Below are 11896 nucleotides of genomic sequence, written 5' to 3' on the forward strand. Positions count from 1 at the left end.
GCTGCGCCGCGCCCGCCGCACCGAGTCGCTCCCGCCGCAGCCGCCCCGCTTCCCGCCCCGCCATGGCCAACCCTGTCGTCTTCTTCGACATCGCCGCCAACGGCGAGCCCCTGGGCCGCGTCACCTTCGAGGTGGGGGGGGGCGGGGTGGGGGGGGGTGTCTGCGGCGCCGCCATTTCCCCGGCGGGGCCGTTGCGGGGGGCGCTGCGCCTGCGCGGGGGGGCGGCGGGGGCCCGCGCCGCCTCCACGTGGCCGCGGTTCCCGCGCTCGGGGGGGGGGGGGGGAGCGGGGCCCGGCAGCGGCGGGGGGGAACAAAGGAGCCGGGCAGCCCCGGCCCCGCCGCGGGCCGAGCGGGGCGGGGGATGCGGCTGGGCCCGCCGGGGAAGCGGCGGCGCGGTGCCAGCCCAGGGCGTGCCGCCGCCCTGCCGCAGTGGCTGCCCGGCAGCCCCGGCCTGCCGCACCTGCCGGCCCCCGAGGCCCCCGGCCCTCCCGGGGCTGCGCTGCCTCGCCGGGAGGCTCCGCTCCGCCCCCGGGGGGGGCCGCGGCGGCGGCTTCCCCTGCTGCGGGATCGGGGCCGCGGCCGCCCGCGCCGCCATTTTGTCCCCGTCCCCCCGGAGCGGAGCGGCCCCCGGCGCAGCCCGGCGAGCCGCGCCCCGCCGCCCCCGCCTCGGGGGATGCTCCGGGGGGCGAGCGGCGGCCACCCGACCGCCGCCGGAATCTCACGGCGACGGCGAAGCATTTCTCGCCCCGCCGGGCGCGCAGCCGCGGGGGGTGAGGCATCCCCGGTGCGGCCGAGCCCAAACGGGGCTTTAATTTAATCCCAGCCGGCGGAACGAATGCGCATCTGCCCCGCTGGGGAGACGTGCGGCGTGTTTAAAGCCGCTTGGATGCCATGGCTGTTAGTTCAGAGTTTCCGGATGCCTCCGGATGAAAGCCCGAGGTGGGGAACGCTCTGCAGCCGCCGGCCTGGCCGGGATCCGCCTCCCGCAGGGGTCCCTGGGCTGCGAGCAGCGGAGGGGAGGGGGGTTCCCGGGCGGCGGCCGCTCTTCGCCCCAGCCTGACTAACGGCCTCTCCTCTCTTTGCAGCTCTTTGCAGACAAGGTCCCCAAGACAGCAGGTTGGTAAAGGCGCCGCGGCTGCACCGAACCCTGACGCTCTCCCTAACTCTGGACAAAACGAACCGTTCACGGTGGTTTTCCTCTTCCTTTGCAGAAAACTTCCGTGCTCTGAGCACCGGCGAGAAGGGATTTGGCTACAAGGGGTCCTGCTTCCACAGAATCATTCCTGGGTTCATGTGCCAGGTGCGTGGCGCTCGGGCCGCAGCAGGGAGGTGGGCGGGTGAGGAGATCTGGTGCTCATGTGGGTGTTGGAGTTGGGCGCTGGCAGATTTGGGGTGGGAAGGCGGCTCTGCCTCCTGCCTGCAGCCTCTGCAGGGCCGCTGCGCCTGCTTCGAGAGTCTTCTGTGCCCGTGACCTGAAATGCCGCTTCTTCGCAGGGTGGTGACTTCACGCGCCACAACGGCACTGGCGGCAAATCTATCTATGGGGAGAAGTTCCCTGATGAGAACTTCATCCTGAAGCACACGGGCCCAGGCATCCTGTCCATGGCTAATGCCGGCCCCAATACGAATGGCTCCCAGTTCTTCATCTGCACTGCCAAGACCGAATGGTGAGTCGGGGGCTGCGGGAGGGTAAGCCCGGGGGGTCCCTGGCACCCGCCCCAGTGGGGAGGTGACACGCCAGGCCTGGTACCGAGGTCCCCGTGTGGGGACGCCAGGTGCCAGCCATGACCGGTGCTCCTCCCGCAGGTTGGATGGCAAGCACGTTGTCTTCGGCCGCGTCAAGGAGGGGATGAACGTGGTGGAGGCCATGGAGCGCTGTGGCTCCAAAGATGGCAAAACAAGCAAGAAGATCACCATTACCGACTGCGGGCAGCTCTCGTAAACCCTCCTCTTAACAACTGACCATTCCTTCGGCAGCCTGGGCACCGCGCCCTGCTGCAGCTCACCCTGTCCCACCCTGCTCCTGACCTGCTGCTGCGTTTCTACTGGGTCTCAGCCCCGTGTGCGCGGTCCAGCCGGGCCGCAGTTACCTTATGAGTCTAAATAAAACGAGTTAAACCATAGCGGTCCCTTTCTCTCCCCCTTACTGGAGCAGGCGGTGTGTGGGGCTGGAAGGAAGGGGTGCTGGGAGGCAGGAGGACCCCTGTGGTGTGGCTACACCAGGTCCTCAGTAGGGTCCAGAGTGAACAGGTGCAGGCAGCTGGTCCTGGCACAGCACTGATTGCCGGGGGGCCTCAGTGCTGCAAATGGGAGAAGGTGGGGTGTGGGGGGGTATCCCTTCCTGCCCACTGCTGTGGCCCCTCCACCCCAGCAGCTGTGGGGCTGCAAGGCCCCCTGCCTCGGGCATGGGAGGATCCCAATGCTTCCAGTTTGAGGGTGCCTGGGTGGGGGTAGACTCCAGTACTCTGTGGGTCCAGCAAGGTGGGCAGCACTGCTGCCTGCAGCCCCTGCCTGCAACTGGAGCTGCACCCTTGTGCTGAGAGCTACACCCCACTGCTTGCACCCAGAGCTGCAGCATCCCGTACCGCCCTCACGCCGTGTGGTGGTGTCTGTTTTGGAGCTGGGCTCTGATGAGAGTGTTGGGACCCGTCAGGAGGCCGGGCGAGCACAGAGCCCCTGCAGTTGTGGGGCTGCAGATGGGGCTCCAAGGATTGTTGAGGACGAGCAACAGCTTTCGGTGCTGGCACCTTCGGTGCGGGAGCCGGAGGGTGGGTGTGCGGTTTGTACCTGGGCTCTTCATAAAACCACAGAACGCTTTGGGATGGAAGGGACCTTTAAAGGCCACCCAGTCCAACCTCCCTGCAATGGGCAGGGACATCTCCAACCAGATCAGGTTGCTCAGAGCCCCGTCCAGCCTGGCCTTGAATGTTTCCAGGGATGGGGCAGCTCCCACCTTTCTGGGCAACCCCTGCCAGTGTCTCACCACCCTCATTGTAAAAAATTTCTTCCTTATATCCAGTCTGAATCTCCCCTCTTTTACTTTAAAACCATCACCCCTTGTCCTATTGCTACAGGCCCTGCTAAAATTTTCTTACAAGCTCCCTTCAAGTACTGGAAGGCTGCAATAAGGTCTTCCCAGAGCCTTCTCCTCTCCAGGCTGAGCACCCCCAGCTCTCAGCCTGTCCTCACAGCAGAGCTGGGCCACCCTCGGAGCATTTCGGTGGCCTCCCCTGGCCCCGCTCCCACAGCTCCATGTCCTTCCCGTGCTGAGGACCCCCGGGCTGGACGCGGGGCTCCAGGGGGTCTCCCCAGAGCGGGGCAGAGGGGCAGAATCCCCTCCCTCGCCCCGCTGCCCACGCTGTGGGGGATGCAGCCCAGGAGACGCTTGGCTTTCTGGGCTGCCAGAGCACATTGCCAGCTCGTGGCCAGCTTTTCATCCCCCAGTACCCCCAAGTCCTTCTCGGCAGGGCTGCAGCCGAGCAGCCGTCAGCTGTTGGCAAGTTGGCGGAGCATCATGAGAAGGTAGGTCGGCACACAGCGATGGAGGGAACGTGCCCGTCAGTGCCTATGCAACCAGTTAACCCTCGGTCGTTGGGAAGGTGGGCAATGAACACCAACCACAGAGTGATTTTTGAGGTGTAGAATTGTTTGAGCGGGTGACCGCTTCCAGGCACAACGGTTGCTTTATATTTCTAGTTTTCTAGGTGCCATGGGCGATGCTGGCCGCGACATCTGGCATCAGACCGGGAGCGAGCGGAATGCCATGGCACTTCTGAGGAGAGCGTCCTTGCGGAAGAGGCCAGCGTTGACTGGTGTGACGCTGACTGACGGCACTCCATGTTTGCAGATGACGAAGAGGATCTGGGTGATTGCAGTGATATCCTAGGTCGCCGATGTGGTCTTTTTAAAAGATGGTTTCTGACCCCCAGCCCTCTGACAGGCAAGTTGAGGGGCCGACGCCATCTTTGTGAGGGCGGGTGGTCGGGTAGGGGAGGCACCAGTGGGGTGGGCAGGGATTTTAAAATCAGCGTAGCGGAGAAGGCAGTTTGAGATTGGGCACGTTTGGGCAGCGAGAGGGCACGGGGTCCTTTCTGTAAAACAGGAGCATCTGCCGGGCAGGGCAGGTCCAGCCTGCGTCTGCGTTACTGTGCAGTCTTTGTAGTCTGTCGTCTGTGTCCCGTACCATACCCTACTCGGGTCTTCATGTCTCCATTGCTCTCTGCGCCCAGCGGGCACATCGGTAGCACTATCGGTGGGCTTGCAAGCCTCGGCTCATTAGCGTAATGCTAACCGAGCGCTTCCTTTCTCACGTTATTAGTCTAACAGATCTGTCTTGCATGTCTCACATATTAGAAGTTTACAGATAGTCATCTTTTTGCGGTGGCAATTAAGGCAGCGTCGGCATCGATGTTCAAGAGCGGATTGTTTTTCCGGAGCACTTTTCTGGGACTTCTTTCCCGCATCTTAACATTCTTAGGTCTTTAAGCCTGGCTTCTCACACATCCATCGTCCCTGTTACAGACACATCTTGTTATATGTCTTTTTGTCACTGGTGACGGCAGTCGACTTTTCTGGGGCTGCTGTAGATTCTTCCTTGCGGCCCCATCGATCTCCTTGCCTGATGGCATCTCGGGGCCGGGAGTCATTCTTTCTTCTTGCCGGGCATTTTCTTAGGTCTCTGGGTGGCGTCGTTTGTAGCGTTTGTGTGCGGCGTCGGTCTGTGCGTGCGTGTGTCTGGGTTGGAGCTGCTCTGCCTGGGGGCGTAGCAATGGTAGAGTCAGGGGAAGATAAGCACTAAGAGTGTACGGTTAATGTAAATATGCCTAGAGTGTTTTGGCCAAGGCCGTACAGCCCATCTCAGAGTGAGTGGCCAGTGGCAGCAAGCGAGGATGGTAATTTACATAGCATTTTGCGGGTGCCAAGGGGATGACCGGCACTGTGCCGGGAGAGGCACTCGGGTGCTGCTCATTGAGCACATGGAATCTCAAAGGTGTTAAGGCTTGTATGTGTAGGGCTTAATGTTTGAGGTGTGTATTTCTTTGAATGGCTGGGTGTACTTGGGTTCTAGATGGTATTCCTGAATGGGAACGAGACCTCTGGAATGGTTAAGCTATTGCTCTGCAGCCGGGCGACTTGTTCGATAGTATGGTTTTTGCAGGTGCAGAGGGACGAGCTGCGCAGGGCAACGGAGGAGAGGTGCGTGGAGCCTCGTAAGAAGGTGGGTCAGTGTGTGGTATTAGGGGAAAAGTGTGACTGGTGGCTGTAGGACTAGCTTATGGTTTGGGGTTTTTGTTTTATTTTGAAGGTGGGAAGCCATGTGGGATATGGGCGCCAGAGCTGACTCGGGCATGGTGAGCAATGACTAGTGGGCTGATGTAGCAGGTGTTTTTCAGGTGTCTTATTGTGGGTGTAGCTATAAGCATCCCTTGTTGTTTGGGTTTTACAAGTGGTACCCACACCTCAACGTGGCAACTGGAAAACGGCAGAGGCAGCGCAGGCAACTGGGCAAGGTAAAGGAGCGGGAGATGGGAGTTGGTGCAGGCAAGCTCTGGTTTGGGGCAGGATCTCGGCATGTGTTATTTGCTTCGATTTGTGCAGGTGATGTGTGTAGCGTCAGAGGAGAGAAGCAGCACATGGATGAGTGGTTGTCGACCAAGCTGGCACCTGAGAGCAAAGCACCCTGCGGCAACTCAGTGAAGCTTTTCTCTTCGGTCTTGCAGGCGCTGTGCGGGCTGTCTTTGGAGTCGGATGAGCGTTCGAGGTGAGCTGGCTAGTAGCGAGGAGGCGCGCGGGACTGGTGATTTCTTACAAGCGCAATGGTGATTTTGTGTCTCGTGGTATATTGGCGCCACAAGTAACGGCAGCTGCAGGGGTGCCCCTGAGGTGGGCTTCTGTGCCCCCTCGTGCTTCAGTTGCCTTTTGAGCTCATTGCATCCCCGAGACGACGAGCTCCCCTCTTTCTCTGTTCTACCCCTCTGTTTTCTTTTTCTCTCTGTGCTTCTGTCCTGTTCCCTGTCCCTCTTTTTCCATCTTCTGTCTCCGTCCTGCAGCCCATCACTATTTTTGTCTTTCTCCATGTATCTGTCTGTCTTCCTATCCCAATTTTTTAATTTTTCCCTGCCTGCCCTTTAGCCCTTCACAGTTCCCACGCCCCCACCTCTCTCTGTCTGGCTCCATGTCCCTAGTTTTAAATTCCTCTCTCTCCCCTTCAGCTCATCAAGGTTTTTTGGCATTTCTCAGTTTATCTCTGTCCACCTCACTGTCCCCTTTTTAAAATCCTCCCTCTCTGCCCTGCGGCCCATCGCTATTCTTTGTTTTTCTTCATCTCCCAGGCTGATTCCCTGTCGCTTCCTCCTCTCTGGCCTGTAGCCCATCGCTATTTCCCCCCCCTCCCCGTACCTCTCCCTCTGTGGCTCCCTTTCCCTATTTTTCAGTCCTCCTTCTCTGTCCTGTAGGCGATTGCTGTTGGATTGGGTTTACGTGGCAAGGTTTTGTTAGCTGGGGCAGGGCAGGGGCTGCAGGGGTGGGCTCTGTGAGAAGACACGAGGAGTTGCCCCTATGTCAGGCACAGCCACTTCCAGCTCCGAGATGGATCTGCAGCCAGTCCAAGCTGAGTCCATCGGCAATGGTAGTTGTGCCTCTGGGATGGACATTTAAGAAGGGGTAAAAAATGCTGCACAGATGCTGTGATAGAGAAAACGTGAGTGTGAAACAGCCCTGCAGACACTAAGGTCGGTGACGAAGGAGGGGAAGGAGGTGCTCCAGGCACTGGAGCAGAGATTCCCCTGCAGGCTGTGGTGAAGGCCATGGTGAGGCAGGTCGTTTTTTAGATTTGTTCTTCTCTCTTATTATCCTACTCTTGATTTTGATGGACAATAAATGGAATTAATTTCCCCAAGCTGAGTCTGTTTTGCCTGTGACAGTAATTGGTGAGTGACCTCTCTGTCCTGTTCTTGACCTACAAGTTTTTTTTGTTGTATTTTGTCCCCCTGTCTTGTTGAGGAGGGGGAGCGATAGAGCGGCTTGGTGAGTACCCGGTGGCCAGCCAAGGTCAACCCACCACAGCTGCCTTCTGTCAGGCTCCCTGTCCCTATTTTTCAATTCTTGCCTATGTTTCTTGTACCCCATCACTTTTGAAACTTTCTTTCTACCTCTCCATCCCTAGTTTTCAAATTCTTGCATAGGTTTCTCAAACCCAGTTGCTTTTAAAATTTTCTTGCTACCTTTCCCTCTCTCTGTCTCCCTGACCTAATTTTAACTTCTTGCCAGTGTTTCTTGTACCCTGTCGCTTTTCAGATTTTCTTCCTACTTCTCCCTCTATGCAGCTCTGTGAACCTATTTTTTAATTCTCGTGTATGATTCTTGCATCCTGTTGCTTTTAAAATTGTCTTTCTACATCTCCCTGTATGCCTCTCCCTGTCTCTAATTCTTAATTCTTCCCTCTCTGTCCTCTACCCTGTCACTTTTTACACTTTCTACATCTCCCTCTTTCTAGCTCCCTGTCCCTATGTGTTAGTTCTTCCCCATGTTTCTTGTACCCTGTTGCTTTTAGAAAATTTTCTTTCTATGTCTACCTCTATCCCGCTGTTTCTATTTTTTTATTTCTTGCCTATGTTTCCTTTCCCCTGTCACTTCAGAATTTTCCCTGTCCCTTGTCTTGTCTGTCTTGTTGTCCTGCTGGTCCCTTCTGCCTCTCTCTCCTGCTCCCTGTCTCTCTTATTTATTCCTCCATCTCTCTGTCCCTGTTCACCCCTGCAGTCTTTCTTCTGCTCTCCTCTCTCTACACAGTTGTCCTGCTCCCTGTCCCTCTCTTGTTCGCAGCATCCCATTTTCTGGCTCCCTGTCCCACACCGCTATGTCCCTCTGTCCTTCCTCCTGCTTTTCTCTTCTCTTTTCTCCCTCTGTCCTGCTGCATTTGGGCACTGAGCCTTGCAGCCAACTCCCTGCCAAGATTTCTTATGTGCATTAATGAATAAACTTTTCCTGCCTCCTCTGTGCCCCTGGATGTGTTTGCAGCCCCTGGGTGCAGAGCATGTGGCTGTGGAGAGGTGCAGGGGAGGGGGTGATGTGCTGTGGGGCTTTGGCAATGGCCCCTATTCCTGATGGGCCCTCGCTGGGGCAGCCCCAGGTGTGGCCAGTGAGGCTGAGGATGGGGCTGGCCCTGCTGTGTGAAGGGGCTCCAGCTGTAAAGGAGGCTGCCTGGGCATGCCTGCTTGAGAAAGCTGATGAAGGGGAATGGGCTGAGGAGGGAGTCCTGCAGGCAGGTGCCTCCAGCAAGGAATGGCCAGTCTGTGTGGTGAGGAAGGATCCCTCCGAGCTGTCCCCGACAGGGCAGACACCAGCACACAGTGCTAGGAGCTCAGTGCCTCTGTTGGCTATGTGGGTGAGCCACCAGGTATTGAGGAAGCCTTGTGGATGAGGAGCATAGAGGTGTCCGCTGCATGCTGCTGAATGGGTGAGGGTCCGGCATGCAGCACTGCAGAGGAGGAAGGGGCAGAGGCAGAGAGAGAAGCGTCGAGGCGATGAAGGTCTCCTGCTGGCACCAGGAGCTGTGGTGAGTCACGCGTCCTCTCCTCTGCATCCTGGCCCATCTCTGCCACCCTTCTCCAGATGTCTGCCTGCCTCCCTTTCTCGGTCTCCCTCTCTGCCCACCTACCTGTATGGCTCCCCAAAACTTGTTATTCTTCTGCCAACTCTGGAGAATACCCCATTGCATTTTAAATTTTTTCTATGTGTCTCTCTAGCCAGCTCCCTTTCTCTATTTTTTAGTTTTTCTGCACTGCCTTGTAGCCTATTACTTTTAAATTTTCATTTCTATATCTTCCCCCATCTGGCTCCCTGACCCTATGTTTTTTTAATATCTCCCTCTGCTCTGTACCCCATTGCTTTTCAAACTTTATTCTGTGCCTCCCTCTATTTAGCTCCATTCTCCTATTTTTTTACTTCTTCTCACTCTTTCCTTTACCCCGTCGGTTTAAAAATTTTCTTATCCCTATGTGTCTCTCTTGCCAGCTCCCTGGCCTTATTTTTTAATTCTCTCCTGTGCAAATTGTACCCCATCGCTTTTTGAATTTTCTTTCTATTTCTCCCTCTGTCTTCCACCCTGTCCCTATTTTAAAGATCTTTCTGGTGTTTCCTGTACCCTGCCACTTGCTAATTTCTATCTATCCCCGCATCTGTCTCCCTGTCATTATTTCTTAATGTTTTCATATCTGTCCTGTACCCTATTGCTTTTTATGTTTTATTTCTACACCTCCCACTATGTGGCTCACTGTCCCTATTTTTCAATCCCTCCCTTTGGTTGGGGAAGGGTCTGTCCAGGCATGCCTGCCTGAGGGAGCTGATGAAGGGGAGCTGTCCAAGGAGGGAATCCAAGGGAGTCCTGCAGGCAGCTGCCTGCAGCAAGGAATGGCCAGTGCCTGCAGCAAGGAAGCATCCCTCCAAGCCGTCCCTGACAGAGCGCACTACCAGCACGCAGTGCTGGGAGCTCAGTGCCTCCATCGGCTGCACGGGAGAGCCGCCGGGAAGCCTTGCGCTGGAGGAGCATTGAGGCACCTGCTGCCGAGGCAGAGGGAAAACCATTGGGACAACCGAGGTCTCCTGCCACTGGCAGGAGCTGCAGTGAGTTGCATGTTCGGTTTCATTTCTTTCACTGTCTCTCCCTGTTTGGCTCCCTGCCAGAATTTTTTAATTCCTCCCTATCTGTCTTGTAGCCTGTCGCTGGTTTTGCTTTCTCTGTGTCTCTCTGTCCGGCTCACTGCCTTTACTTATTTTTGAAAAATTCCTCCTTCTCTACCTTGTATGCATCGCTCTTAAAATTTTTGTTCCCCGACGTCCCTCTGTAGATTGCTCCCGATCCCTTATTTTTTTAAATGCCTCCCTCTCTGTCCCGTGGCCTATTGCGATTTGTTCTTTCTCTCTCTCTCCTTTTTCCCGGCCCGTGGTCCCTACTTTTCCGTTTCTCCCTCTCGGCCCTGGAGCACAATGCTAGTACTTGTCTTTCCTCATCTCTCCCCGTACGGCTCCCTGTCCCCGTTTGGTAATTCCTCCCTCTCTGCCCCGTACGTGTCACTGTTTTTTCGTTCTCTGTCCCACTCCCTCTCCCGAGTCTTTCATCGCTCCCTCTCTGCCCTCTGCCTTGTTGGAGTTGGTCTTTTTGGTCACCTTTCTCCATCGCGCCATGTCCGGCTCCCTCTCCCTTCCTTCTTGATATTCCTCCCTCTCTGTCTTGGCACCCACAGCGGTTTCTCCTTTCTCCATCTCTCTCTGGCTGGCTCCTGCCCCCTAGTTTTCACTTTCTTCTTTCTCCATCTCTCTGTCTGGCTCTGGATGCCAATTTTTTAATTCCTCCTTCTCCTCCCTGTAGCCTGTCTTTCTCCCCACCTCTAGCTCCCTCTCCCTATGTTTTAATGCCTCCCTCTCTGCCCTGTAGCGTGTAGCTATGTGGTTTGTTTTGTGTTGTTTCTCCCCCGCCCGCCCCTTTCCTCCATAGTCCACTCTCCCGGCTCCTTGTCCCAGTTGTTTTATTCCCCCCTCTCTGCCCTGTTCTTGTTGCTTTTTGTCTTTCTCCATCTCTCTCGGTCCGGCTTCCTGCCCTTATTTCATCCCTCTCTGTTGTGCTGCCTGTCCCAGGTTTTTCCTGCATCTCCATCCTGCTCCCTGTCCTTCTTTGTTGGTCTCTGTCCTGCTCCCTCTCCTCCTTTCTGCTCCCTCTCCTCCTCTCTCCTTGCTGCTTCTTTCCCCACCTCTGTCGGGCTCCCTTGTCCCCGTCCTTCCCTCGCTCTCCCGTTCCCTGCCTTGTGCTTTCTCGCTACACCCCCCTGACCAGCTGGCTGCCACTTTTCCCTCTTCTAGTGTCCCACGCCCTGTTCCTCATTTTTGGTGGCCTCCATGTCTGCCCAGCAGCCCGTTGCTCCAGGAGCCAGCCGGCCGACTGTCCCTTCCCCACCAGACTGACGAGCGTGGCTCTGGGAACAACTCCCGAATTGCCCGGGGACCAGAGGGACCATCCGGGGTCCCGGGCACCGGAGCACCCTCGCTCCTGGGACTTGTTCCGTGCCTGACCGAATCAACAGTCGCCTTCTCCTTTGTCCCGCACGCCTGCGGCTGCGCTCCCTTTGCACCGGGCAAGGGGCTGTGGCGCAGCCCAGGGCAGGAGGTGACTGATGCACTGTGGGGGTCGGGCGAGGGCCCCCTGCTCCTGCGGGGCTCCAGCTGGGGGCCGGGGCTGCAGAAGGCCCAGGTGCGGGCAGTGAGGCTGCTGGTGCTGAGCCTCCCTTGGGAAGGGTGGCTGCGTGGGGAGGGGCCGGGGCTGCCGGTGGAGGGGCCGGGGCTGCCCTGCCCCGCGTGGCTGCGGAGGGGCCGGTGTGAGGCAGGGGAAAAGCGCAGCAGTCGCCGGGCTGCGGCTGCGCCGCGGGAGAAGGTGAGCAGGGGCCGGGCTACGGGCCGGCGGGTCCCGGGGAAAGCCCCGGGGCGGGTGGCGGTGCCTGCGGGGAGGCGGCCGGGCCGGCGGGGTCCGTGTGGGAAGCACGGAGCGGCGGGGGCTCCCTGCCGTGCCAGAGCCGGTGGCGAGGGCTGCCGCGAGCCCGGCGGCGGGGGCGGGGGTGTGGTGTCCCCGCGGGGTCGGCACGCGGGGAGGGGAGGGCTGCCTCCCGCGGCATGCCGGGAGCTGTAGTCCTGGGGCACGGGGCTGCCTGTCGGGACATGTTGTTCTGCAGAGCATGATGGGAGGTGTAGTCCCGGGGCACGGGGCTTCCGGTAGGCCGTGTTAGTTCCGCAGAGCATGCTGGGAGCTGTAGTCCTGAGGCGTGGGAGTTCTGGTAGCCATGTTGTTCTGCAGAGCATGCTGGGAGCTGTAGTCTTGCAGCACGCGGCTGCCGGGCGGCCATGCTGCGCT

At 58.0% G+C, this 11896-nt stretch overlaps 1 protein-coding gene across 1 annotated transcript; it reads left to right on the forward strand.

Annotated features, from left to right (window-relative positions):
- Position 1: 1 nt before the first annotated feature.
- Positions 2-2123, forward strand: LOC309602237 (peptidyl-prolyl cis-trans isomerase A). Its single transcript, XM_082335629.1, has 5 exons — positions 2-131; positions 1086-1116; positions 1212-1300; positions 1495-1667; positions 1807-2123. Exons 1-5 carry the CDS (start codon positions 63-65, stop codon positions 1940-1942), a joined length of 498 nt encoding a protein of 165 aa, XP_082191755.1. The 5' UTR covers positions 2-62; the 3' UTR covers positions 1943-2123.
- The last annotated feature ends 9773 nt before the right edge of the window (positions 2124-11896 follow it).

Source organism: Platalea leucorodia, assembly GCF_965183815.1.
Source record: "Platalea leucorodia genome assembly, chromosome: Z".
NCBI lineage: Eukaryota > Metazoa > Chordata > Aves > Pelecaniformes > Threskiornithidae > Platalea > Platalea leucorodia.